This window comes from Podarcis vaucheri, assembly GCF_965113315.1.
Source record: "Podarcis vaucheri genome assembly, chromosome: 7".
Classification (NCBI taxonomy): Eukaryota; Metazoa; Chordata; class Lepidosauria; order Squamata; family Lacertidae; genus Podarcis; species Podarcis vaucheri.
In genome coordinates this window covers 67,760,638-67,782,706 of record NC_138765.1, presented here as the reverse complement: position 1 = coordinate 67,782,706, position 22,069 = coordinate 67,760,638, and the positions used below count along the sequence as shown (strand labels likewise).

Genomic DNA, 22,069 nt, shown 5'->3' with positions numbered 1-22,069 from the left:
TCAAGCCCCCCTTGCGAGCTTTGCAGAGGTATCTGATAGATTACTGTGGGAAGCAGGAAGGCGGGCTAGATGGGTCTGCCCTAGTGAGCCATGAGTCATCCCTGTGTTTGAAAACCTCACTTGAGTGATTGCTAGACATCTATTTGCAAAGTCTAAGCCAGCTTTGGATAATCTGTAGGGCACTTAGACGAACAAATTAGAGCACAGAATGTATTGCTTTTGCTGGAAAATGGTACCTTTCCATTAATTTGCCCCTCACCCCCACCCCGGCTGCCGCCATGGAATAAATGATGGTGCTGCAAACTAAAAGTTCACCGTTAATGCATTTTTGGCTTCATTTAATTAGTGAAAATGTGTTTATCCCACATTTCCGTTTTGCTTGTTTATGTTTTGTTTTTAAAGATCAAGATGACTTATGACACACTTAGTATGTGCATCTGAACAAAATAATAGAAGCAAATATTACAGAACAAGCAATTTGTCATGGCAGATACAGCAAATATAAAATCAGGAGGGTTGTCTGTTGGTCCCTAAGATGCTCCAAAAATCTACAGCCAAATGGGACCAAGCCAAATGGGTGAAAATTATGGCACACTTTCAGTAGATAGGGTTTTTGTAACAACAACAACAACAGCTGTTAGAATTTAATTACTTTTTAATAATTATCTTTTGTGTGTGTTTTTAGCTTTTTGCATTTTACCTGTGTTGTTTCAGTCCATGTGAGCCACCTTGAAACCTGGTCTGGGGGGGGGGGGAGGCAGGCTCTTTCTCTCTCTCTCCTCTAAAGTTCTCCAGAATTCTTGATCAGGCAAATCAGCAGCAGAGAGAGGGTGGGTGGGGGGTATAAAATAGGCTGAATGTTGTAGCCATCAGGTCAGCTTGTAGAGGCCTGGGTTCCCAGGGGGAGACTGCAGGCTGAATCATTCCCCCTGCTGTTCCTGTGTACTGTATCCCCAGTACACACATACAAAAGCAATGAATGTTTCTGTGTGTGTGTGTGTGTGTGTGTGTGTGTGTGTGTGTGTGTGTAAGGGACCATGGTTTACTGGTGCAACTGCAACAAGCAAACCACAGTCAAGGCAGTTCTGTGGCCTCTCTGCTTAGAAGATGACAGGTAGGTCTTGTCAGCATGTTTGTGATGTGTTAAGCAGGATAGGACACTAACCCATGATCAGCGCTGGGCTGCTGCCACAGCTGAGCTGTGAATTGAACACAGATTCCCCCATATCATAGAACTGTAGAATTGGGACCGCAGGGTCATCTATCCTCTATCTCTGCAATGCAGGAATCACAGCTAAAGAACCCCTAGCACACAGCTATCCAAACTCTGCTTTAAAAACTTCAAATGTGCTTCCATGTGAAAGCCCTACAGATATTTGAAGCGGGCTATCGTATCACCTCTCGAAATGAGCTTTTTATCCACTGAACTTTAGCTAACTTTTCAGGGCCCGCATGCAGTTTGCAGATTATAATGCTACTTCTGACGTCTTGCTCCATCACCCTCATGTTAATTGCTTGGGACTGGCCCATGGATTTGACAGCACAATGGCATGAAACACCTTTGGCATCTCTGACAAGGGTCAGTTTTTGCAATCTTGCCTGGTTGTGCGGCTCCCAGCGATGCCCATGAAAAGATGCCCAGAGCTGCTTCTCAGGAATTTGCTGACTCGCTGCCAGCGCCTTCCTTGCCCCAGCACTGGACAAGATCTTTGTCTTTGGAAAAAAAGAAGTTATAAATAAACAAAAAGCTACCCAAGCTGGAGTTGCCCTCTTACAGCTTGTTTCATTTTATTTTATAGTGTTTATAGTGCCTGTAGCTTCTAAGTCAAGCTCTGTTCTACTGGTTTTTTTTTTTTATAATATTTTTTATTAGTTTTACAAAAGTTTTTATAACAGACAAACACAAAAAAGAAAACAAACAAACAAACAAGTATAATTTCATAATGTCATTTCATAAACTTCTTTCCTCGGACTTCCCCATACCTCCCCTTTCTGCATCCTCATGTCCAAATTTTATAGCAACTTATAAATGTTTTTTCCAACTCTAATTCATCATAGTCCTTTCTTATTCTAATCTTATATTACTGCAACCCTTTCTCTCTATAGAATCTCGACATTCTAAGCTTCATCAAGTTTATAATAGTCCTTAAGATAAATCTTGAATTTCTTCCAATCTTCTTCCGCAGTCTCCTTTCCCTGGTCTCGAATTCTGCTCGTCATTTCCGCCAATGTCATATAGTCAATCACTTTCATCTGCCATTCTTCCACGGTGGGTAGATCTTGTGTCTTCCAATACTTTGCGATCAATATTCTTGCTGCTGTTGTTGCGTACATAAAGAATGTTCTATCCTTTTTTTGCACCAATTGGCCGACAATGCCCAAGAGAAAGGCCTCTGGTTTCTTAAGAAAGGTATATTTAAATACCTTTTTCATTTCATTATATATCATCTCCCAGAAGACCTTAATCTTCGGGCATGTCCACCAAAGATGATAAAAAGTACCTTCAGTTTCCTTACATTTCCAGCATTTATTGTCAGGCAAATGGTAAATTTTTGCTAGCTTAACTGGGGTCATGTACCACCTGTATACCATTTTCATCACATTTTCCTTTAAGGCACTACATGCCGTAAATTTAATTCCGGTGTTCCACAACCTTTCCCAGTCAGCAGACATAATATTATGACCAATGTCCTGTGCCCACTTAATCATAGCTGATTTAACTATTTCATCTTGTGTGTTCCATTTCAACAGCAAGTTATACATTCTTGACAAATTCTTAGTATTGGGTTCTAGCAGTTCTGTCTCGAGTTTTGATTTTTCCACCTGGAAGCCAATTTTCCTGTCTTGTTTAAAAACCTCCATTATTTGATAATAGTGGAGCCAATCTTGTACTTTGGGTTTTAGTTTTTCATGGCTCTTTAATTTCAGTTTCTCTCCATCCTGTTCTAAAATCTCACAATACTTTGGCCATCCGACCTCCATATTAACTTTCTTATGGGCCTTCGCCTCTAAGGGTGACAACCATCTAGGGGTTTTGTTTTCCAACAGGTCTTTATATCTCATCCAAACATTGAACAACGCTTTCCTTACAATGTGATTTTTAAAGGCACTATGCACTTTGATTTTGTCATACCATAAATATGCATGCCAACCGAATGCATTATTGAAACCTTCTAAGTCCAAGATATCTGTATTCTCGAGGAGCATCCACTCTTTCAGCCAGCAGAATGCTGCTGCCTCATAGTACAATTTTAAGTCCGGCAGGGCAAATCCCCCTCTTTCTCTTGCATCTGTTAATATTTTATATTTTATTCTGGGCTTTTTGCCCTGCCAGACAAATTTCGCAATATCTTTCTGCCACCTCTTGAAACAGTCCATCTTGTCAATAATCTGCAAAGTTTGAAACAAAAATAACATTCTAGGCAATACATTCATCTTAATTACTGCAATTCGGCCTAACATTGATAATCTCAAATTTGACCATATTTCTAAGTCTTTTTTAATTTCTAACCAACATTTTTCATAATTGTCCTTATATAAATTCAAATTTTTAGATGTTAAATTAACCCCTAGGTATTTCACCTTCTTAACCACCATCAAACCCGTCTCTTCCTGAAACTTATTCTTCTCCATATCTGTCAGGTTTTTCCCTAAGACTTTAGTTTTTTGTTTATTCAATTTAAATCCAGCTACCTGGCCAAATTGTTGAATTATCTCCAACACCTTTTTCGTGCTAGTGTATGGCTGTTCTACTGGTTTTTATCTAGTACAAATGATGACATCAAACTGGAAATTGAAAAACAAACCTGCTTGAATTGGTAATAGTTCATCTTGTCATTAGGATCCAAACAACTTGCAGAACTTTTTTGGTGGGGGGGGGGACAGTTAAAAGTACAGTTTTTTCCACCCTAGATAGCTGCAGACAATACTGTTTAACAGCTTTGAGCTGCCAAACTCCACTTGGCACCCAGCACCCTTCCCTGCTCCCCCAGGTGGTTTTTCATTGCTGGACCTCTTGCACGTACCTAAAGTGCTGCTGTGCATGGCACTGACATGAATTCCACTGTTACTGATTTTACCCTTGGTAAAAGTCTTGCTTTGAACAGACAAAGCCTGGTGTGGAAGAGAAGGCTCGCAATGGCTGCCAGCCACAATGGCTATTCTCTTCCTCCACAGTCAGAGGCGGCAAGGCACCTGAATGCTGCTTGCTGGAAGCCAAAGAAGGGAAGAGGACTCTTTCATTCAGATGCTGCTTGTGAGTTTCCTAATCAGGCATCTGGTCGGCCACTGTGAAAACAGGATGCTGGACTAGATGGACCCCCCTTTGGCCTGATCCAGCAGACTCTTCCGATGTTCTTATAGGACCTAAACACTCAAGAAGCATGGAATTCCTCCTTGGGACCCTGCTATGGTAAAGGGGAGCTGCTTGACCTCCATGAACTCACATGAGGTGCCATAAGAGAGACTCCCTGAGCTCATTTTGTGTGATTCCCTGCATCAAAAGTGCTGCTTGGCATTCTGGCCCCTCACCTGCCCTTTCTGTCTTCTGTTGGAGAACCTGGTCAATTTCATAAAATTTATATACTGCATGATTGTGGCGAATAAAAAGGTTTACACAAAAAATAAAACAACTAGATTATTAGTAAAGGCAATAACTTAAAAAAAAAACCAGCAACAAACTAAGAAGACATCTGCATTCTAAATATCTGAGTAGGCTTGTCTAAATCAAAAAGCTTTTAGCAGGCACCCAAAAGAGTACAGTGAAACCGCCTGCCTGGTGTCAATAGGCTAGGAGTTCCAAAGCGCAGGTGCTGCCATGCCAAAAGATTGATTTCTTACAAAAGCGGAACAGGTGATGCTCCTAACAATGCCAATTCTGCATATCAAAGCGGTCGAGTGAGCATATATAGGTTAAGACAGTCTCGCAGGTGTAGACTGGTCCTACGTTATTCAGGGCTTAGTATCCCAATAGTAACACCTTGAACTTGGCCCGGGACCAAATCTGCAAACAGTGCAGATCTCTGAGCAGAGGTGCGGACAAGTCTTTACTTCCATCAGCAATTGTGCCTCAGCATTCTGCACAAACTGCAGCTTTTGGATCTGATGCAAGGGAAGCCCCACATAGAGTCCACTGCAGTAACCCAGTCTTGAAGGTAACCCAGGCATGAACTACTGTGGGCCAAGCTTGATGAACTCCTCTGTGTCTTGCAGGCAGCGTGATCACAATTTCTGGGCGCATGACCTTCACGAGCAATAAGTCCATGGAAATCGAGGTCTTTGTGGATGCTGACCCCTTTGTGGACGAGTCTCAGGAGCGGTATCGGGCTGTCAGTGCATTCTTCACCTATGTGTCCCTAAGCAAGGAGGGGAGGCCGCTCCCTGTCCCACAGCTGGTGGTAAGCCTTACGAGTCCCCCCTCCCATCTTTTGGTCCTGCAGAACTTGGCTACAAGTCCTTCTCTTCTCTCTCCCTGCCCCCCATTCTGGCACATGTTCCTAGATGACTTCAGAGATGTTAAGCATCCTGGGAGACTCTGCACTCCCGCTGTTGGTGAGAAGCATTTGAAAGCAAACACAGAACCCGTTTCCAGCTTAGCCGTTTCCAGCTGCATTTCAATGTATTGTTTAAACAAAACACGCAGCATTGTGAACGCCCTCCAGGGTTGTGTTTTCCCTCTCTGCTTCCAGGGTGGAGAGGTCACATGGATTCAAGTTTCTCGTTTGTCAGAGATGATGTGTCTTACGCAGTTGAGCTCTTTATGCAATGTCCCTGGGGCTTTTTTGTGTTCCGTCCAGCAAAATCTTGTTCTCTTAATTCAGCATGGAAAAAAGAGAGAGAAGAAGCTGCTTAAATTAGGCTGAAGACACATTTTGTTTTGTTTTTTCAGAGAGCTGAAAGTGGTTTGAAAGAGAGATCAACTGCTCATGGTGTGTGTATGGGGGTGAGGGGTGTTATCTTGGTTTTGCCCTTGACCAAATGGGCTTGACAGGTTTTTGTGGGGTTTTTTTGTTTTGTTTTTACAACAACCTGCCAAACCTATTTGGCTAGAGAAAGCAGTTGAACAATAAAGGTGTTTGTGTGTGTGTGTGTGTGTGAGAGAGAGAGAGAGAGAGAGAGAGAGATATTCCCCCCTCAAACGATTTTCACGTCTCTAAAATTATTTCTCCAGTCCTTTCCATAACTGCATGTTGCTACCTAAGCAAGTGTAGCTTCCGAGACCTACTTTTGCCAACCTAACACAAATATGAGGGCAGAAGGGGCATTTCTAGGGAAGGAAGCGTGCATAATCTCTCCTGGGCCCATCAATTCTTCCCAACAGTTGCCACATCTCCACCTCTTGATTGTTTTTCCCTCCACTGAGTTGACATCTCTTTCCAGTCAGAGCCTGGCTTAGACAGGGAGGGGGGCATTCTTAAAAAAGTGGTCTGGTGGAGCATTTGTGGGTGAGAATCGGCTGAGAAAGGGTTAAACACCCTACCCACTTCTCCGCTGGACCACCATCATTTATCCCACTCATACACATGCCTCCATGCTGAACATACAGTGCTGGAAACCCTGTATATTTTGCTCTGTCCACCCTTAGTGTCTCCAAAGAGTCCCCTTAAAACCCATGATAAGAAAACACCTAATCTTTTCTACAGTGTTTGTCCCATTACTGTCTCTTGAAATGTTTTTTAATTATAAGCATTAAGGTAGTATTGATGCAGAATTTGGAGCCATACGGCCTCCAGCTTCTATCGATGTTTGAACGTCACCTCTTCCTCCTCCCCAAAAAAGTCTTCCTGGCTTACTTTTCCTACCAACTATTGTCAGTCCTGCTTCCCTTTTATTGCCTATTTTTAGCTGTCTTCACTCAGCCGCTCAGAAACAGCTGAGTGAGAGAGTTGTTCCTCGATTAATATGTTATGCCTTGTTGATTTCCAACGGCACTCAACTCTCCCCCGGCCCCCCGGTGTTTCAAAGCATTTAGTCGACTCGGCTTGGTTTTGCTATCGGAGTAGTGTTTATATAATTTGTTCTTAACATTAAATGAAACACACAGATACACCCCACTTAAATTTCTTGGTGCTATTAAATGGGGGGGGGACATCCCCCCCAAATGTGCTGCACTTCTTTATTTCTGGAGCTTGTTATTGCCTTCATGGAATTTAAAGTCAGCTCAGCTCCACTTCATGTAACTTTCCATTCTTGTAAGGCTGTTGGCCAGGCCAAGGCTTTGATTTATTTCTTGTGTATTTCATAGAATCACAGCGCTGGAAGGAACCACAAGGGTCATCTAGCCCAACCCCCAGCCATGCAGGAATCACAGCTAAAGTATCCCTGACAGATGGCCATCCAACCTCTGTTTAAAATCATCCAATGAAGGAGAGACCACCACCTTCCAAAGGAGTCCATGCCACTGTCAAACAGCTCTTACCATCAGAGAGTTCTTCCTAATGTTTAGTCGGACTCTCTTGTAATTTGGATCCATTGATTTGGGTCCCGCCCTCTAGAGCAGCAGAAAACAGGCCTGCTCCATCTTCCATGTGGCAGCCCTTTAAATATTTGAAGATGGCTATCATATCACCTCTCAGTCTCCTCTTGTCCAGGCTAAACATACCTAGCTCCCTCAACTGTTCCTCATGAGGCTTGCTTTCTAGACCCCTGATCATCTTGGTTGGCCTCTCTACACATCTTCCAGCTTATCAATATCCCTCTGCGACTGTGGTGCTCAGAAGTGGACACAGGGCTCTAGGTGGGGTATGATCAGGGCAGAGTAGATTGTTGATGTAGCCTAAAATTTATATATTTATTTGCCACTCTTACACACGATGTTCCAAGCCACAGCTTACATCAACAAGAGGAATAACAGCAAAACAACATCTTAAATTGGCCACAACAATTGCATAGCAAGGCAGCTGAAAGGATGTTATCAGCCAGCTGGGAAAGCATTTATTCTCCATAGGAACCCCAATGGGAGCATTAACACCCCAACACATCTTGCTTCTTCCCCATTAGGGTTCTAGGGGAACCCCAAGTCACATCTTTAGGTCCATCCAGCATAGAGCAGGCCCCTCTCTTCTCTCTCCAGCTTCCAGCATCAGGCAAACGGAAACTCACAACTCCCTGGCTAGCATTGTGTTGTGTTTCCCTAAAGCCATTATTTATTTATTTAAACACTTTACATACCGCTTAAGTACAAACATCTCTGGGCGGCGTGCAAGAATTATAATACAGAAAAGCTTAAAAATCAAGTTAAAACTATAGAAGCAGACCTCAGTTAAAATGCCTGCTGGAATAAAGTCTTCAGTAAGTCCCGGAAGTCCAGGAGCGAAGGGGGCCTGACTGACATGGCTAAGGCTTCAAGTTATATCCCTGACACCTGCAACAGAACAGCTGGGAAGGACTCTCTCTCTCTCTCTCTCTCTCTCTCTCTCTCTCTGGGGCCTTGGAGAGCTGCTGCCAGTCAGAGTGGACAAAGCTGGGGCTGGATGGATGCAATGGCGCCTGACTCGGAGGAAGGTGGCTTCACTGTATGTTAATGTTTTCCAGGGTTCTATTCTGCCTCTGCTCTAAGCCGCTGTATTCCCTCGAGCCAGAATTAAATTTCTGGCAAGCGGGCTCCCCACCCCACGCTGAGCAATGCGGAGATGCTAATCTTCTTGGATTGCAGTGTTCCGAGTTCCTTGAACTGATGTGTTTGTCTTTGAGGCTGGTCCGCTGTGCAGTTTCCAGGCGAAGGTCTCTCATCCCAGGCTCCCCGCTGCTGTGGCATCCAGGGGGCACATCGAGGGCTGCTTCGCATTGCCAAACCAAACTGGGCTCCTCCTGCTTGCTGCTCAGTGCTTCTGCGAAGCAGAACTGCCTCAGGCTGTAGAGAATCATCTAGCTCAAACTCATCTAGCTCAAACTCCTGAGCACGGGGAGTTTCCTAAGACTATTTCCCATCACCACCACTTCTAACCAGAGGTTCAGCTGCACTGACACCTAGTTAATGAGAATCCAGATCTTCCATTGATCTGCTGTGCCCACATACTGCTGGTGGGCCTGTTTGAGGGCAGCGAGTCCTGAGAGGAAAATTAAATGTTGAGTCCGAGAATGTAGGTGTCCAAAGGATGACTTCATGGCCCGTGTAGCCAATTCCTTGTCCCTTGGGGCAGGGTTCCAAAGCTACCTTTGGCTGAGAGACTGAGCCCCCTAGTTCAACTCTTGCCTTGCCCATGAGCTCCCTAGAACGCCATTCAAAAGCCCCTCTGGTGTGGATTTCTGCTCCCAGCTATTAGCAACTCAGATGCCTCTGGAGAAAGACCAGGAAGCAGGATATGAAGGCAACAGCTGTCTCTCCGACCCTCTGCAGCATCGGATATTCTGTGGTCTCTGAACCCAACAGTCATTTATCGATCTCCCTCTCTAGAATTGTCTGATTCCCTTTAATATTTAAGACTGTTTTGATGTCTAAATTAGCAGCTGTCACCCCGTCTCATGAATAATATTGGCCTATCTTGCTAGGAAATTGTTAGGCAAACTGTGAGGTTATGAAATTTAGCACATCATCAGTTTCAGTATTAATATGAGTGCCTGTCTGCTGTCTCCACCCACATTCCGCCTCAAGACTGATACAGTGCAGGCTCCCTCCCTTGATCCAACATCAGCCCAGCCACCCAGCCCATTCCATTCTCTAGCCCAGGGGTAGGCAAAGTTGCACCCTCCAGATGTTGGAGCTGCCAGAATGGAGGTCTGGCCTGATCCACACTCACAAAGTTGGTTGGCCTGTTAAGAATTTGCTGGTCAGCGGTTCCACAGGTATGGTTTGAAATCTAAGCTGAACAAACACATCTCTAAACTTGGGAGGGGGGAGGCAAAGTTGGACCTGGGACCTCATGGACCCACCCAACCAGCTCAGCAGCAGAGCCATACTTCCAACCCCTAATCCCAAGATGCAATCTTGAAGGATTCAATGACAGCTTGAAATAGGGAGAGGACAGGCCCAGGTTTGCTAGCTGACTTTGGGTCAGCCCCACTCCTGTCCCCCAGGGTTGTTTGGCTTCAATAGGTATAATCTAAGCAGGAGGCAGTGGTGGTAAATAAAGGGAAGGATCCTCTTCCGAATTCCAGGGCTGAGCTTTGAGGCCTGGCTCTGATTAACCACCAATTGTGTTGGAGGAATGCTGGCTTGAGTTTACTTCTGCAGGGGATAGTTGGGTGTGTCGGAAATTTAGCTGCAGTCGCTTATGGGGGGTAGTTTCTGCCATTTTCCATCTTAAAATATGCTCTCTCTCTGGGTCAACTCCGGGTCTTTTGGGGGTGGGGAGAGGAACGGCCTCCAGGCAGTTGCAATGCAAGGGGCTGTGATGACTTTTTTAGTTTGGTCTCCTGCAGGTGGCGGGGGAGGCTTGGCAGGCATTCTTCAAGCTGTGTGGCCGTTCTGCATTTTAACTGGGTCATTTCAGCAGGGGGCAGAGGGGCGAGTGCTGCTGCTGAACTGTGCCATATGAGGCTGGGTTACCAGGAAATCCCAGGTTCAGATATCACTTGCTGGGTGACCACCCACCCACCTGTAATATTCTGAAACTGGGCTTACCTTATGATGCTGGGAAGAGTTAATGCAGGCCAATGTTCATATTAGACACAGTTGCATGGAACTTACTCCAACCTTTGTTGATGGAAAGCAGTCCCAAGAAGCTGCAAATTCTAGGAGGGGGCTGGTGGACCTTTTCCTACCCCTCCAAGCTCTTGTCACAGCCCCCCCCCCACACCTTGCAGGTGCCTATAGCAGTGTCGTTTGTTGGGCCAATTGTGAGCACAGTGACCATAGTACTATTAAATTAAATATCCATGTAAATGGCCAATTACCAAGACAATCCAGCACTGTCACATTCAATTTCAAAGAAGTCCTCAGAACGAGGAGATTGGTAGAAAGGAGTGTGTAATGCAGATCAGGAAAGGTACCACAAGCACAAGAGGATGCCAGTGTGGTTAATGGGCAGAGTCAAAGGATCTATTAGAGGCAAGGAGGCTTCCTTCAAAAAGCAGAAGCCTTGTCCAAATGGAAGAGAACTTTGGCAAAAGAAGTGCAAGCAGACAGCAAGGGATGCTAAAAGGGGAATGGGGGTGGGCATGTTGTTAAAAGCATTAAGACCAACAACAGGAAGTTCTTGAAATACAGTGGTACCTCGGGTTACATATGCTTCAGGTTACAGACTCCGCTAACCCAGAAATAGTATCTCGGGTTAAGAACTTTGCTTCAGGGTGAGAACAGAAATTGTGCTCCAGCGGCGCGGCAGCAGCAGGAGGCCCTATTAGCTAAAGTATTGCTTCAGGTTAAGAACAGTTTCAGGTTAAGAATGGACCTCCAGAATGAATTAAGTACTTAACCCGATGTACCACTGTACAGTAGTAACAGGAGATTGTCATCTGTGGAGGAGCTTGAACAGGAGGCTGGGCTGGATGGGCCACTGGGATGTCCCAGCAGGTTCTTCTCATGTTCTTACATCAAGTGGGGAATTGCTCTTCGGGGAAAGGGGTTAAGCACCACCAGCACCACCAGGGCTCTGCTCTGTATCACAGGCTTCCATGACAAAACTAGAAAGTGACACACACTTTCCATTAATGTGTGGCTTGACTCCAAGTTCAGCCTTCCTGAGCCTGGTGCTGCCACCCCACAGTTGTTTTTGGACTACAGATCCCATCAGCACGAGCCATGCTGGCTGGGGTAGATGGCAGTTGCGGTCCAAAACACCAGAGGGGGGCATCAGCTGGGTTGGGGAAGGCAGCTAAGATAACAGCACAGAGTTCAGCTGGAGATTCTGTAGTGCTGGCTGAATTAACTGTTCAGTGTTAGCATTCTAAAACAGTGTGGTCAAGTTCCCCAGAGTGAGTGATTCCTGCAGGTTTGCATGGTTTCCATAATGGGGAAATCCTCTGAGAGTCACAATGTTCCTCACCACCAGGATGAGAGGCCTCTCAGGGTGAAAGGGGCAGAGGAGGAAGAGCAATCGAGGTGAAAGGTGGGCAGGTGTGGGAATGAGGCTTGGGAATGCCCTGCAGTTGGATACTGCGAGAGCCAGCCTGGTGTAGTGGTGAGAGTGTTGGGCTAGGACCCAGGAGAGACCAGGGTTCAAATCTGCTGCTCGGCCGTGAACCTTGCTGGGTGGCCTTGGGCTGCTTACCACCTCTCAGCCTTCCTCACAGGGTTGTTGTGGGGATGAAATGAGCAGGGGGAGAACCACGTGGCACCACCTTGAGCTCCATGGAGGAAGAGGTGGGATATAAATGCAATAAATAAAATAAAAGCCCTTCTCTTCCAGCTCTGGCTTTGCTGTGGTGGCCAACCAGGAAGCTCCTGAGTGAAATATGTATGTTTGGGGGGTGGGGTGGGGGGACCCAGCAATGCAGGGCCAAAGATCTTCCCTTCCAGCTGGAAGATAATGTTACACCACTTGGCAGCAGATAAACACAGAGGACTTGGTTGGAAGGGAGCGATTCATTAGCGCCACCACTCTTCCTGGGGGAATCGTCCTGCCAGGCTGGTGCATAATAACCACTGTGATCCAGAAACGTCCCCTGGCTGCCTCTGACTAAACCACCAAGGAGCCTGCCAGCCACCTGGCGTGTGCCTTTTTACAAGTGATTAAGTACCTGGGTTCAGCCACAAGTCCTCTGCGTGTAAAACATGTCCCTGCATATGGGATTGTCACATCATTTGGCAGGTGTGCCAGGAATGTCCTTGTCTCTGATGTACAACGGGGGATCGGAAAACCAAGGGCTTGCCGAAGCCAAGGCCAGAGCTCGATCCTTTGTCCCTCTTTGCCCCCACCCCTTCAGTCACCACAGATTCTGTGCAGGCTCAAATATTCTATTGGGGGAGAGTGTGCAAATCAAGCAGATTCTTGTTTTATTGATTTGGAGCACTTGGACCCCCACTCTTCAGCCAAAAAGGATTGGCTTACATACAGTCAATTAAAACAAGTCAGACCCTGCCCACTCAGGCTTACAATTTTCAAAAAAAAAAACAAGGGAAAATGAACAGGGAGAGAAGCAGGAGGATCACACTCGGGGACAAATTCAGTTCTTTGTTTAATGACCAGCTGGCACAGAGCAGATCATAGACTTGTGGAGTTGGAAGGGGCCCAAGGGATATTCTAGTCCAACTCCCTGCAGTGCAGGAACCACAGCAAATATGATTGCAGATGAGCATTTTCCTTCTGCCTTGCATCTACAGTGGTGGACGTGTTGCTGGTCCGTGAGGCAGTGTGATTCAGTGACTAATGTGTGATGTTTAGGTATGTGAAATGAAGTGGGGTTTGTGGGAGGTATGGATGTTGTGGAATCTCATCAGAATGGGAAACAGTACCGGAAATTATGTGGATTCAAACAGGAACAGAGTTCAGGCAGGCAAATGTGATTGTGTACTCACTGTTGTCACTTTTTTGCCACTTCCCCCTCCCCAAAAGTGACACAATCAATGTGGAATCACGTAGCAATATCACAAATTAATTGCATGTAAATTTGGCCACAGCAAACAAGCAAAAAAAAAGGTGTTTTTGTGGAATTCAAGCTGCATCATTATCATCATCATCATCATCATAAATTTATATGTATGACGCTTTTCCATGGTGGGACCGTGCTCAAAGCAGTTCACAACAACATGCAGAATAAAATGTAACAACATTTCAAGATAATGCATGAACAGTTGCAAAACAGAATACAATTTAAATGAAAAGTCATGCTAATATCAATATGGCAAGCAAACATTTCATCCTAATAAACACTGAAACAAAATAAAATACAATACATCCAAGTAGCAGCAAAAACAATGCTGCCGCCACCCCAGCAGAGGGTTGGGGCAAGGCAGAGGCAACAGCTTGCCACTGGTGGTAAGGTAAAGGTAAAGGAACCCCTGACCATTAGGTCCAGTCGTGGCTGACTTGCGTTTACCTTCCCGCTTTGACATGCTTTTGAACTGCTAGGTTGGCAGGAGCAGGGACTGAGCAACGGGAGCTCACCCCGTCGCTTCTGATCGGCAAGTCCTAGCCTCTGTGATTTAACCCACAGCACCACCTGCATCCCCTGGTGGTAGCAAAACTGAAATGACACTCGTTTGCATCCCTCACTGTGGTGTGAGTGACCTACCCCCAGCCATGGTGAACAGGGGTTTGAGATGGAAAGGAGCAGAGCCTGGAGACCCCAGGGAGCAACCCCAAGTGAGCAGCTCTGTTGGGACCCAGAAACAAGGGGTGGGAGATGAAATGATCAGAGCCCTAGGAACATCAGGTGCTGCCTTTTACTGGTCTGTCTACCTAGCTCAGTATAGTCTAGACTGACCGGCAGTAATGGCTCTTTAGGGTTTCAGGTAGAGATCTCTTCCAGCCCTACCTGGTGCTGCTGGGGATTGAATCTTGGACTTCCTGTGCAAAGCAGATGCTTTACCACTGAGCCACCATCTCTTCCTTCTAGCATCTTTCTTTGCTGCTAAAACTACAAGGAGAACCAAAGAGGCACAAGGGAGCTGAAGGGAATGGGAGAGCTCCAAGGATCTGGAGGGCATCGCTTGCAAAACACCCACCTGGAAATGTGCCCTTAACATTTTGAAATGTGGGTCCCAGGGTACCTCTTGGTTTCCTGCAGCTGTGGATGAGAACTGACAGATGTTTCCTGTCTGTGCTGATATCTCTAGGGAAGATCCTCCCCTTAACCTAGCCAGCCAACGTAAGGATGAGTGGTTTTAAGAATACAACGAGAACCGCTTTTGTCGAAGATTTTAAACACAGTGAAATAAGTGGCTGGGAAAACCCTGCCTGTCCCTCATGTGCTTTGGGTTCCAGGGCCAGCTTAATCCAGCCTCGACCATGCCCACACCTGTTCTGTCTTTGCTCGGCAGGTAGAAACAGAAGATGAGAAGAGGCGTTTCGAGGAGGGGAAAGGCCGCTACCTCCAGACCAAAGCCAAGCGCCAGGCACAGACCCAGCCGCTCACTCAGCAATGACCGATCTCAGCCGGAGCCCCTTCCAGGAGGAGAGTGCCACCATCAGCACATCCACTCAGAAATCTTCACTTTGGGCATTTCAATAGCAGAACCTGACCGGTAGCACATAGAGCCCTCATGGCACCCCAGAGAAAGCCACCATTCTGTTATATCTGTACTTGTCGTAACTAGTCCAGTTGGCACATTAGGAGCCATGCTAGGCGGCCAGGGATGCCCTTGGAAAGGTGGGGTGGGGGGCTTCGGGACAAGGGATTGGGGGTGGTAATCCTGCTTAGGGAGTTATGGAGCTTCATTATTTTGAAGGCTGCTCCACCTAGGAGGGCTATTGTATTTTAACAAGGTTTGGGTTTTTTTGCGGGGATGGGGTGGGGTTTGCCTTGAAAAATCCTGGCCAGCCTCCCTTAGCCTAATGCCCTCCAGATGTCTTGGGCTTCCAAGACTGATGGGGCTTGTAGTCCAAAACATCTGGAGGACACCAGGATTGTTGGGCAGGCTACCCTTGTTACATGCAGACGAACTGAACACCTGGCTGGGGCAACACAAGGACTACGTTGTTGCACTTATGGGGACTGCTCTCCTCACCCCCAAAAAAGGCACTAGCATTCTCTCGGAAGAATGATGAGGCCATTAGCACAGATTTTTTTCCCAGGGCCTTGTGTCTTTGTTATACTCTTGTTTCACACCCTTCCCTTCCTCTCAGCAAACACCAAAAGCTGCTTCATGACAGTCACAAGCCTAAAAAACAACGCTGTTCTCTGTATTGTTATCTGGCAGTCTCTCTTCTGTTCCATTCCTCTTGACTATACATATGTATATGTATATGTATGCCTAATTTATTTAATGACTATTGTGAATAAAGACTCTATGCCTTTACTTCAGTGATGGGTTTCTGTTAAATTGCTTTGGGCAGGTAGAGTATGCAGGTGACTCTCAACTTACATTCCGGGGATAGCGTGCAAAACCAAAATTCTGTATAGTCAAAACACATGCGGCGCAATGGTGAATGGGCTTGCCAAAGTTTTTTTTTTCCTGGGCGCCCACCCCCTTTTAATTTTCTTCTTAAATTTACCAGGCGCGTACAAGTTAAATGTGTGCAAATTGCGAGTTACCTGTAGACGTTTGCACAGCTGATGGGACATCTAGCAGGCTTGGACTCCATAGAAACACAGGAATCTGCCTTATGCTGAATCAGACCATCAGTCCATCTTGCTCAGTGTTGTCTGCACTGACTGCCAGCAGCTCCTGCAGGCAGGAGTCTTTTCCCATAGCAGTATATAAATAATCAAACAATCAAACAAACAGATACCATGTAAGTAAGCGCGGAAAGGGAAGACCTGCCACCATTTTGAGTGTGGAATGAGCCCACTTGGCCAGTGGCAACTGGTTCCAGGGAAGCTTGGAAGTGGGAGAAAAGGAAAGGAAGTTAAAGGCCGTCATAGAAGTTTCACATCTTATAAGAGCAGTACAGTCAGTGGAAGTGTCCCTTGACCTAGCTAGGAACAAAGTACCTGGAGAGAAAAAGGAAAACTATGGTTGCTATGCTTTTTTCTGTGGTTAAACAGGCTGCTGTTTCCTTGGAGTTACAGGAAATGTGAGTTTTACCAACAGTTATAAGAGAAAACTGCTCCTTTATCCCTTATGAGGTATCCAAGAGCCTGTATAGAGTCCTTATGTAGGTTCTCTATCGGTAGGAGAAAATAGCAGAGGCCAACCAGAGAATATTGAGAAGCAAAGCAGCTGCTAAGCAAGATCTTCATTAAACTGTTGCAACAGGGTCCCCCACTACCCCCATGCAGGAAGGGAGGAGAGGAACCCCGAACAATGGTGTGCAAGCTCTTATATCATCTTTTGAAATTGCCTATAGTTCCTGAATCTCTTAAATATATTGATAGTTTGCTCAGCTTAACAGATACTTGCCAGGCTGTATTTGCAAAGGGAGGTGTAAGCCCCTACAGTCCAAAGACAACTGGAAAGCTTTTCCCATTTCCTTCCTCCTTGCAGAGAAATATTTGAGGTCTATTTGGGAGAGTCAAAATGGCTTCAGGATTGCTCTCCTGTACTGTTTCAGACACTATACTTATGCACGTGTGTTTGCCTTGTACATTTATGAACATTTATTCTCTCTATATATAAGACCTTAGAATTCCTATAACACAACTGAAATCTGTTTGAGCTGGTGGATGCCTAGGAAATAAACACCAGCCAAGACTGTAATGGGGAAGGGCTCCATCCTCAGGGGAGGCTGTTTGCTGAGTGTCTGCAAGAGGTGCCATTCTGTCCTTGCTTCCACTTTGAATTTGAAAACAAACACCACACACCTTGGCCCTTGAGTGTTTGCACTGCCTCAAAACCAGCAGCGAGGTTCTGAAGTTCCTAGACAATCCTCCTCCCCCTCTGGCTCTGTGTTGCTTATGTTTCCTCTGTGCTGATGGACAGGTGCTCTGCACATGTTCAGAAGGCCTATTATTTCCCTAGGCTGCGCAGGCAAGCCTGCTCTGGTTCCTAGGTCCTAGCAGCATATTTGTTTGTATCTATAATGTAAGCCGTTTACCATTTTTTGAGGAGTTCTCTCTCTCTCTCTCCCCCACCCACAAATCAGCGTGGGAGAAGACGGTCCCAGCCCCACTGCTCAGAGCTGGAATTGTCATCAGGGAGCTTGCAATTAAGCAGAGTATAAATAGCCCCAACTCGAGTGGGCAGCGGTGTGGCTTTAGTCATGGAGAGGAGTGACATTTCTAAGTGAAATAGCTGTTTAGCGCTCCCTTTTCCCTTCTCTCCCCCCCACTCCCAATTCCCAGTCGCATGAGTCATGACAAAACCCAGGCAGATAACAGGTGGGAGAAAGGAACCCTTCCCCCCCACCCCCGACAGCCCACCACAAAGGGAAAGCAGAAAGGCGAAGGAGCTGCGTTAGGAGCGCGGGGGTGCATGAAAGTGGGAGAGGTGCTTTCCAGGAAGGTTTCAGGGGAGCGTGTGTTGAGCCTCTGCTGTGTCTCTGTCGTGTGGTGTTTAACTGTTACAGGATTCTGGGCAGCACCTGGCCCTACATCCGTCCATCCCAAAAGAAGCTAAGCTTTGGACTTCTTCCTTAAAATGCAACCTCTGTTCCTCAGCGTTGTATGGCCAGATCACACCTCTGTGTGAATGTCCAATGGCTAAGATGTGGGTTTTGAAAGTGGAAGCAAAGGCAGAACAGTACCTCTTGCAGAGACACAGCAGGCAACCTCCCCTGAGGGTGGATGAGTCCTTCAGGGTCAGAGGAAGAAGAAGAAGAAGAGTTTGGATTTGATATCCCGCCTTTCACTCCCCTTCAGGAGTCTCAAAGCGGCTAACATTCTCCTTTCCTTTCCTCCCCCACAACAAACACTCTGTGAGGTGAGAGGGGCTGAGAGACTTCAGAAAGGTGTGACTGGTCCAAGGTCACCCAGCAGCTGCAGGTGGAGGAGCAGGGAAGCGAACCCAGTTCACCAGATTATGAGACTACAGCTCTTAACCACTACACCACACTGTGTGTGTGACAAACAGACGGACAGAGACACAAACAAAGTCATTGGCAAGTGTTGCTTTGCAGTGATGAGGAGGTCCTCCTCCCAATTACCTCTTCTCCCTGTAGAATCTGGAGGTCTGTTCCAATCTGGTTTTAGTTTATTGTTTATTTTATGCTTTGAATTATTTAAAGAGTCATTTTAACGGGGTGGCTTTTTTTACTGATAATTGTGTTGTTTTATTCTCTTTACAAACTGCATTGAGGTTTCTTTGTTTACCATCAAGCAGTTGTATAAATTTTGTGAAATAATTTCTAAAAGGAGGGGTGAGCAGGTGAATCTCACAAAAGTGAGGCCAGCTCCTTCCTGATCTACGGGAATCCACAGCCTCTCTTAGAGCAGGTGACCAGGGATGATGGGGCTGTAGTTCAGCAACAAATGTAAGTTTGAGATTAGCCACCCCTGGGATCAGCTTTTCTAAGGTAATTCATCATCATTATCATGAGAGCCAGTGTAGTATATAATGGTGAGAATGTCAGACTAGGACCTGGGAGAGACCAGGGCTCAAATCCCCCCTGGGCCATGAAGCTCGTTGGATAACCTTGGTCCAGTCACTGCCTCTCAGCCTAACCCACCTCATAGGGCTGTTGTAGGGATTAAATGAGGGGAGAGCTATGTAAGCCATCTTCAGCTGCTTGGAGGAAAAGGTGGGAAATAAATATGATAAATAATCATTTCTTGCGATGCCACCTTTCCTTGGTAAACGGTGTTGCTCACAGCCTTCTTCTTTTTTATGTTTAAAGTTTGGGGATGGATAATGCTGCATGCCTCCACTTCAATAACATAAGAAGAGTCTTGCTGGATCAGGCCAATGGCCCATCTAGTCCAGCATCCTGTTCTCACAGAGCCAACCAGATGCCTATGGGAACCCCACAAGCAGGATCCAAGCACAGAAGCACTCTCCTCTCCTGTGGTTTCTAGCAGCTGGTATTCAGAAGCATTACAGCCTCCAACAGTGGAGTGCATGGCCATCATGGCTAGCAGCCATCAGTAGCTCTCTCTCTGCCGTGAATTTGTCTAATCCTGTTTTAAAGCTATCCAGTTTTGTGGCCATCCCTGCATCCTGTGGGAGTGAGTTCCATTGTTCAACCCTTAAAGTATGTGAAGGGCTTCCTTTTATCTGTCCTGAATCTCCCAACCCTCATCTTCATTGGATGCTCATGAGTTCTAGAGTTAGGGAAAGAAGAAAAGCTTCTCTTTATCTACTTTTTCCATGCCATGCATCATTCTATAAACTTCCATCATGTTGCCTCTTACTCTCTTTTTGTCCTAAAAATGAAGTACCACCAAATTCTGCAACCTTTCCTCATACAGGAGTTGCTCTGTTACCTTGGTTATTATTATTATTATTATTAAGGAAAAAAGAAGTGTGTCTTTGGTACCTGGAATATGGTGTTGAGGTGACTTGAGCAGGGGTCCCACATGGGATTTCGAAGCCACACGTTTGCTGCGTCAGCCAAAAACGTTTTGGCAGGAAGCTCATCTGGGCTGGGCCCCTTTCCCCCTTTTTCTGTCTTATTCCTTGAGAGTGCCTGTCCCAGGCAGATGGCCTCACGGCCAGCTTCTTCAAGAGCGCAGCCTCTGCCCTGCGCCTCCCTCGGCCGAACGCCAGCCTAGCAACACGGCCGCATGTCTCCAGCAGCTCAGCGAGGCTCAGCGCTGGCTTTTCACTTCCAATTAAACATCAAGATGCATTTTGAAGGATGAGTCAGGGCTGCCCTTCAGGAAAAGGGGGAAGTTTCTGTAACATGAAAGAAATGCATCTCAGGCTTATGGGCAAAAGCAGGGCTGCCAGGGCAAAACATTCCCCCTTCCCCTGCCAAAAAAGAGGGTGCCTCCCTTGTGTAACTTTTGAGATGGTGAGGCGTAACATTCTCTGGACCAGAACACCTCGTCCGAATTAAGCAGGTAGGTCCAAGGATAGCTACTCATTCCCGAAATCTGTTTTCCGGCCTTGATTCTGGCCAGAATCTGACCTCCTCCTAGCTATGCATCCATATGTGGTCAGCAAACTGCAAGCGAACACACAGGAAGCAAGTGGAAAGCCAAATCTTACACCCCTCCTTTGCAAAGGGGCAGGGCTCCTGCATCTCTCAGTTTTGCTTCCTTGAAGAACCACAGCTCAGCACTAAGCATCTACCTAATGGCTTCCTGGTAAGGCCAGGAGAGACTCCCTGCCTGAAACCCTGGAGAGCAGCTGCCAGTGAGTGTAGGCAGTACTAAGCTAGACGGGCCAATGGGTCTGACTTGGTAAAAGGCAGCTTCCTATGTGTTGGCAGCTGATGTGCACTGCAGAGTGCCTTTCTGGGAATTCTGCTCAGAGAGCCTCCAGCTTCTGACTAGGCTTGGCGAAGTGTTCAGGTGGGAAGAGTGACTTCCTCTAAGGTCAACTTGGCCATCTCTTAAGTTTGATGCTGGTGGGAGAGGCTGATGGACTGCCGGAAGTTGGTTCAGTCTTGGAGGGGTTCTTTGGCACAATTAGGAAATCAGGGAGAGAATGTTTTGCAAGCCCAGCCGCCTGGCCAGCCTTTGAGATTTTCCCTGAGGCTCCTGTTCACATCTGAGATGGAGCCTTTTTTGGTGGCTTCCCCCATCTCGTTGCCCTCTCTCCACATTGAGGTGTACCCTGCCTCAGGCTTGACACTTTGTAGTGTGATGTGAACAAAGTGCTCCCCTTTCAGACAGTGTCTAATAATACTTAATGGCTTTCTTTGGGAGAAGCTTTTGAAAAGGGTGAGTTTGGGGGTTCTGGTAGTGCTGTTCTGTTTCAGCTGTTTTGACTGCCTTGGATTTGTACATGGTTTATGTCGCCAACATTGAGTTTTGCGCTTATGGAGGCAGTGAGCCAGGAGGGGTGGGCAATACCCACCCAAGAGGCATTCTTTTCTTAGCAGCTCAGATGTCTTCAGAGTAGGCTTCCTCCAGAGGTGAGGGCTGCAGTGGGCCTAGAATCTCACCCCCCCAACCCTCTTCCCAACCACACTGCCTTCTCAAGACACGAGCTAAGGGGGCGTCACAAAGTATAGGGGTTTTTCCTTATTTTACATCCAGTTCTGCTAGCCAGCGGTCTCGATGAAGCCTCACTGCTGTGGCCGGGGAAAGCACTCTGCATATGCTCAGAGGCACTCTAGCTCGCCCACGCACCTCGCACGCAAACAAGGAGGCCCGAGGAGTGCAAAGCGATGCACTCTGCGTATGCTCAGAGGCGCTCACGTACCTCGCCTGCTCCTGAGACCCGAGTTCATCAGAGCAATGCAAAGTGGGGACGTGCGCCTCCTCCTCGCCCGTGGGATGATTCATGGGGGCTGCAGAGTGATCCTCCTGCGCCTCCCGGTGCGCCATCGCCATCTTCGGCCAGGACTACCGGTGGGGGTGGGAGCGGGGGTGGGGGTGGGGGCCGGGAAAACAGACCGGCTCGGAAGTGCGCCCCCTCCCAGGCTAAAAGAGAGAACGGAGAGGGGAGGGGAAAGGAGCCATCCCTGGGGTGGAGACACAAACGCAGCCCCCCTCCCCGCGTGTGCAAAGCGCCTCGGCCAGAAGGCCCCCTCTCCACCCCCAG

The 22,069-nt window shown here is 46.9% G+C and overlaps 1 protein-coding gene and 1 long non-coding RNA gene across 5 annotated transcripts in view; one reads left to right on the top strand and one right to left on the bottom strand.

Annotated features, from left to right (window-relative positions):
- The window catches only part of ACOT7 (acyl-CoA thioesterase 7), a 73,275-nt gene extending 57,437 nt beyond the window's left edge, over window positions 1-15,838 (top strand). For all 3 annotated transcript variants that reach the window (XM_082230406.1, XM_082230407.1, XM_082230408.1), the window contains 2 exons: window positions 5,212-5,396; window positions 14,861-15,838. In XM_082230406.1, coding sequence (XP_082086532.1) covers window positions 5,212-5,396; window positions 14,861-14,965 — 290 coding nt within the window. In that variant the 3' untranslated portion in view covers window positions 14,966-15,838. The remainder of the gene's footprint in view (window positions 1-5,211; window positions 5,397-14,860) is intronic.
- Window positions 5,406-21,888, bottom strand: LOC309536542. 2 transcript variants are annotated; one of them, XR_014221600.1, is made up of 4 exons: window positions 21,728-21,858; window positions 19,893-20,251; window positions 16,075-16,360; window positions 5,406-8,851 (listed from the first exon to the last, which is right to left on the bottom strand). It is a non-coding gene; the product is annotated as an uncharacterized lncRNA (long non-coding RNA). The 2 variants fall into 2 exon arrangements; XR_014221599.1 differs by lacking the exon at window positions 5,406-8,851 and having other exon boundaries at window positions 15,946-16,360; window positions 21,728-21,888.
- Window positions 21,889-22,069: the final 181 nt, after the last annotated feature.